Below are 6,352 nucleotides of genomic sequence, written 5' to 3' on the forward strand. Positions count from 1 at the left end.
GGATCTTGAAAGTATCGGGATCAAGGCCGAACACGAAGAAACGAAGGTCGCCGATTCAGTGCTGGAAAACTTCGAGAACAACATCAAGAAGAAGACAATCGGTACGAAGTCGCGCTACCGTGGAAGGAAAGGGTTGACCTGGCAGATAACTATGCAGTTGCAACCAAACGTCTGCATACTTTGATGAAGAAATTAACAAGGACAGCGAGCTCTTGAAAAGATACGATGAGACTATTAGACTGTACCTCGATAAGGATCTGCTGAAAGAGTACCGGAAACAGAAGAGCATCCACTTGGACCCCTGTATTATATGCCACATCGAGCTGTAATACGAGAGGACCGATCTACTACGAAGGTACGCATCGTATTCGACGCATCCTCTCACGAATCTGGTTCAAAGTCCTTGAATGATAACCTGGAAGCTGGCCATAATCTAAATCCTGACGTAGTGACCCTACTGCTTCGTTTCCGACGCTACAAGGTAGCGATGAATGCCGATGTCGAGAAGGCGTTCCTACAGATTGGCCTGAGAGAACCAGATAGAGATGCGCTCCGCTTTTTGTGGTTCAAAACTTCCCCACAAGTGAACAGCCCAATGCCGGAAACAGAAGTTTGGAGAATGACTAGAGTGCCCTTCGGAGCTACTTCAAGTCCTTTCTTACTGACTGCTACATTAAAACACCACTTCAGGTCCGTGGAAACCTTCTATCCTGTGACATCTCGACGATTGCAAAGCTCCATATATATGGACGATCTTCTGATTGGAGCCGACACAGCTGAAGAAGCTATCCAGATGCACAAAGAAATAATTGAGATCTTCAGGCAAGCTTCCATGAACATTCGCAAGTGGGCCAGCAACGATCCTCTAGTATCTGCCGCCTTCGAACAAGGAATCACTTCAAAGGAAAAATCTCTTTGCTCACCTTCTGGACCTCTGAAAGTACTGGGACTTCATTGGAACAAGAAGACGGATACCTCTTCGTTCAAGCCCCAGGATATCCTCCAGTTCATACAGGAGCATCGGATTACAAAACGCTTTGTGCTTCAGGCTGTTGCAAGGATCTACGACCCTTTGGGGTTTCTTTCACCTTTCTTAGTACGGGCGAAAATCTTCTTACAAGATCTATGGAAGGAAAACCTCGACTGGGATGAGACATTGCCACCCAAATTGTCTGCTGTCTGGCTGAAATGGAGCAAGGAGGTAACCATGCTTAGTGACCTCAGTATTCCAAGGTTCCTAGCAGCCGGCGGAGAAGGCCCGTACCAAAAGGCAGCACTCCACATCTTTTCTGATGCAAGCGAGTCGGCATACGGGGCTGCAGCCTACCTTCGTACGGCCGACTACAGTGGCACCGTCCGGACTATGCTACTGATGGCAAAGACCAGAGTTGCGCCGTTAAAGACGGTCACTCTAGCGAGGCTGGAATTGATGGCAGCATTGCTTGCAGCCCGAATGTACGCCTACATCATGAAGAATTGCGACCTTGGAATTGGTGAAGCAACATTTTGGTCCGATTCCCAGATTACACTTTGCTGGATTAACAAGGATCCCGTTACCTGGAAGGAGTTTGTGCGGAACCGGACGCAAGAAATCAGAACATTGACTGAGTATACCAGATGGCGATTTTGTCCTGGAAAAGAAAACCCCGCCGATTTGCTCACTCGAGGCTTGTCTGCACTCAAACTTAGGCCAGTCGCAGTTGTGGTGGTTTGGACCTACATGGCTTGCAATGTCTGATACGTGCTGGCCCGTGTACGGGGGAAGGATTGACATCGAAAACGGAAAGCTCGAGGCAGCTGAGACTGAACTAAAGGTCAGTACCCATGCTGTTAATACGAGACCATTGCTGCCATCGCTGATTGAAATTGAACGATTCAGCAGCCTCACCAAACTTTTAAGAGTAACGGCATGGGTCTTCCGTTATGCCAAAAGGTTGAAGAAGGAAAATGATAGGTCTGGGGAGCTGTCTGCTGAGGAAATTCAGCAAGCGGAGTGCTATTTGCTTCGAGAGGAACAGAGATCTCACTTTGGTAAAGAAGCAGACTGTGTCGCGAGCAAGAAACCGCTCCTTTACAAAGTCCACTTGGGCATTTTAGACTGTTCATAGACGAAAACGGGCTTCTTCGGATACAAGGAAAAGCTCCCAGGGCTGACGACTCATACAGTTCTCGCCGTCCCATCCTCCTACCAAAAGACTCACACCTCAGTATGCTGATAATCAATCATGCTCACGCAAAGGTCTTCCACGGGGGAGTTCGAGACACTCTGACTCAAGTTCGAGAACGATTTTGGATTCTTCAAGCACGACAGTCTGTGAAGAAAACGATAAGACGGTGTGTCATCTGCCAACGCCTACAGAGTAAACCTGTTGAGCAATCTTCACCTTGTATGCCTCAGGATCGTGCTACTCAAGCCCCTCCGTTCCTCGTGAGTGGAGTTGACTTTGCGGGGCCACTATACATCAAAGGGCATCCCCACGAGCGCTCCTACATCGCTCTTTTTACGTGCGCGGTGACAAGAGCTGTTCACTTAGAACTGGTTGAAGACTTGACCACAGTGAATTTTCTTTGCGCCCTGCGGAGATTCGTATCACGGCGGGGTCTCTGTCACACTATCTACAGCGACAACGCACGAACATTCGTCAAAGCGTCCAAGGACCTACAGAAGCTTTGGCGAACGATAAGACACCCGAAGTACTCGCCTTCTTTTCCTCCTCGAAGATCCAATGGAAATTCATTTGCCCGAGCGCTCCTTGGTGGGGCGGGTTCTACGAGAGACTCGTTCGTTCTGTAAAAACCTGCTTGAAGAAGATGCTTGGGCGAAGGCTTGTCAGTCGGACAGAGTTAGTTACTCTACTAACAGAAGTGGAGGCCGTGGTGAATTCTCGACCTTTGACTTACGTGTTCAACGACGTGGATGAACCGTACCCCCTATCTGCAGCAGATTTTCTCGTTGGAAGGAGACTGACAACGCTACCACATTACGAACTGAAAATCAACACCGAGTCTACCAAAGATGCACTGAAGAAACTTTGGAGCAAGCGAGAAGATGATTTGCAAGCATTTTGGTCTCGTTGGTATAAAGAGTACCCTAATGAACTCAGGAACTTTACATCCAACCAAGCCAAAAGAAATGACTCTTTGAAGAAAGGCAACGTAGTTCTACTCGGGGATAAACAGCTTCCAAGGCAACTGTGGAGTTTGGCCCGCATAGAGGAACTGATCAGCGGACGCGACAGCATTGTCAGGATCTGCTCTTTATGCTTGCCCGACGGTTCTGTTGTGAAGCGGCCCGTACAGCTACTTTACCCGTTGGAAGCCAACTAACGTCATCTGTCGGCGCGGGAGACTGTTGTGACTTCCTTTTCTTCGTCATTCGTCTACAGAAGACCAAACATCATCATTATGGATGCTCCTCACGAGCTGACGCGTGCTCACGTGGCAGCGCTGGCTCGCCCTCTTCTTTTTTTTTCAAGTTCCATTAAAGCGGTTCATCTTGCAAGACGTGTTTTTGGCTCGATGTTAACCGCGCCGCAGTTGGAAGGCTTAGAGGTCCAACAGGTGGCAATTCTGCCTTATGAGGGCGGGGATATAGCATAAGCAAGTGGCTGCCCTTATAGTAAACCTCATTTTGTTGACAGCGTTAGCCTTTTGAAATGGGGTTGGTGTACGTTGTGGATTCATGAGCACTCGTCTTGCTACGCTGTCGGTAACTTTAGAAGCGTCGCGCAAACCGACGTTTGGTTATACAATACTGGTACGGGCAACTTTATTTGGGGGGGGGGGGGGCAATACGTAAGACCTGATACACAGAGGTATATGGAAGAACGGAATATAAGGAAATATACATCACATAATAACAGGAAAAAACGTGGAACAGGGAAACTAGGGTTTATGAAATAACAAGAATAGATATTTTTTATCCAGTTGGTGCTACGTAATATGCTAGGGAGAAATCGACACCATCTTGTAAATTCAGCACCGCCTTGTTAATGGGGCACTAAAGAGCAAAACTATTTTTCTCATATGAGTAAAGTACTCTTCCACGATACCAAAAACACCACGCTTGCTGCGAGAAGACGCTTAGTAAGCGAGAAAACACGCAAGAACAAAATGTGGGTGGTGACGCCACCGTGAAGTTTCCGCACCATTCGCCGTGACGTCAGATATTTTGACAGCGCCTAGTAGGAACTAAGTAGTTCCTAATCGGTAAATATGAAGCACATTGTCCCCTGAGAGGTCTGTAGACTTAGCATACCAAGTTTGGGGTAATTTTGTTGAGCCAATGGCGCCAAAATACGATAAACACACTTTGAAAATCGTGACGTAATGCGGGGAGATTTAGGCACCAAATTTAAAAATTACACTTTGAACTTTATTTCCTCCCCTGTTAATGAACCTATGATTGCGAAATTAACGCCATTAGAGTTCTGAGAGCACAATTTATTGATCTAAATCAATTGAGTGTTTCTTTTTAGTGTCCCTTTAACAGCGGTAAGTTAGACCTGTTAATTCTTGCTCGGCATTGGATCAACAATGGCGCAGGTTATTGCCATTTACGTGCCCTTTCATCAGAAACAGCGCCTCTGCAGTATCCATATCGAAGTAAAGTCCACGTATAGCGCATACTTTAGACGTCTACGGTGTCTTTCAGTTGCCACTGAGGTCTGCAATGCAGGTAAGATACGTTTGCGCTACGTGGCTACCACTACTCTTATCTCGCATGCAAAAGTGGGCCACTAGCCAAACCTGTAGCAGATAAAAAGGAGAGGTGACGCGCCTGTCACGTCGTGTACACTTCGCACGCTATCATGTTGGCGTCGCAGCGAAGATAGAGAGTTAATTGTTGTGCTTTCCCTTCTTTCATCTCGAGTTTTGCTTGGGTATGTAGTACAACCACCGTCCCATTTTCTCATATCACTATTTTCTGGCAGTCAGCGCTTGTTCGCTGTGCCGTCGACCTCATTGGCGAAGTAGAATGCACATCGCGTGACCGGTGTACGCGCGGTATGGAGCATTCGCATACAGGGTCTTCTCTAAGCAGGACACCACCGTAACTGTATAGAACGTAACTCACATTCTAGAGAATTTGTATGTGCACGGCTGCAAGTTCGCCACCAAACACGTGTATCAATCAGCTGGAACATTACCCAAGCTGAGCAGCTATTGTGCTAACGCTACTTACTGATCCTCCAAGCACTTCCAACCACGCGCGAAATCACCCTACGGAGTCAAATATTGTGCCGGTGCCCCTTTCAATCACTCCAGCAGATTCGTTACTTATATTCATGCCTACTGCGGTACAGGAAAACTAGACTGATATTTTTTAAGAATACAGATCTAAACCTTTATAGCGTTGACAGGATATAATGAAAGAAAACATGGTGCAGATGGCGCATGAGCGTACGGCGAATACAATAACAACGAGTATCCATTCTCTCTAACATAGGGAGGACTCAAGCTGAAATTCATCATGTTATGTGAAGTACTCACTTAGTGTCCGCTTTCAGTTCTTCGTAGGTCAGAAATAAAACGTTGCGGTCATTCCTGCGTTCGTACCAGGAGAGCAGGTGGTCGAAGTAGTCGCCGAAGGAGACTGTGCCACGCACGAAGTTTTCGAAGTAGTCGTCAAACGTCATATCCGCTACATCGTACGATGGCTTCTCCTTGGTGTGGTAGTAGAAGGAAACGCAGACGTCGAAAGGGTTCCTAGTGATGGTGATATATTTGGCGTCCTTCGAGTAGGGAACCTTGCCGAAAGGCATGTGCGTCTTGATGGCTCCAGGCCGTGGCATCTTGTGCGCGGCTTCGGCTCCCAACATTTCCAGGAACGGGGAAGCAAGCATGAACTCCAGGGAGTCCTTTGGGAAAGAACCGCGATTGAATATCCCGTGGACAATGAACTGGACCCAGGTCGTTCCACATTTCGGGTACGTCGCGATGAAGACGTCGCCCGGTTCCGGCTTGTAGTACAGCGCTGACCGAACAAGGTCATCGTTGAAAAAGGTATTCACGCAGTAGCCGTCGACATGCTTGTGCGGGACTTTCTGCATAGCAGTTCCTTTTCAACCACGTTGAGCTTAGTTGAACTTCTCGCGTTGCTGGAAGAAATGAAATCGTAGACAAATTTCGTTCCTACATTATTCTCTCCAATTTCTCGCTGTTTTTTGAGTACATCGGTGTCGAAAACACATGTAGTTGTATAAGGCTAAAAAATAAGTAAACTTGAATGACATAGAACACAAATCATTTACGCTACAGAAACAAAACTTGATAATGTCGTGGTTCAATGTTCATTGGTTATATCGTTATTTTATTAGTGAAAGTTAATTATATGATGATAATCAAAGCA

General features: G+C 46.9%; 1 protein-coding gene across 4 annotated transcripts in view; it reads right to left on the reverse strand.

Annotated features, from left to right (window-relative positions):
* Positions 1-6,077, reverse strand: part of LOC119376292 (sulfotransferase ssu-1) — a 29,851-nt gene extending 23,774 nt beyond the window's left edge. For all 4 annotated transcript variants that reach the window (XM_049411394.1, XM_049411393.1, XM_049411396.1 and 1 more), the window contains exon 1: positions 5,494-6,077. In XM_049411394.1, the coding sequence (XP_049267351.1) occupies positions 5,494-6,053 (560 nt within the window). In that variant the 5' untranslated portion in view covers positions 6,054-6,077. The remainder of the gene's footprint in view (positions 1-5,493) is intronic.
* Between the last annotated feature and the right edge of the window lie 275 nt (positions 6,078-6,352).

The sequence above is a fragment of the Rhipicephalus sanguineus genome, unplaced genomic scaffold (genome assembly GCF_013339695.2).
Source record: "Rhipicephalus sanguineus isolate Rsan-2018 unplaced genomic scaffold, BIME_Rsan_1.4 Seq1150, whole genome shotgun sequence".
NCBI classification, from domain to species: domain Eukaryota; kingdom Metazoa; phylum Arthropoda; class Arachnida; order Ixodida; family Ixodidae; genus Rhipicephalus; species Rhipicephalus sanguineus.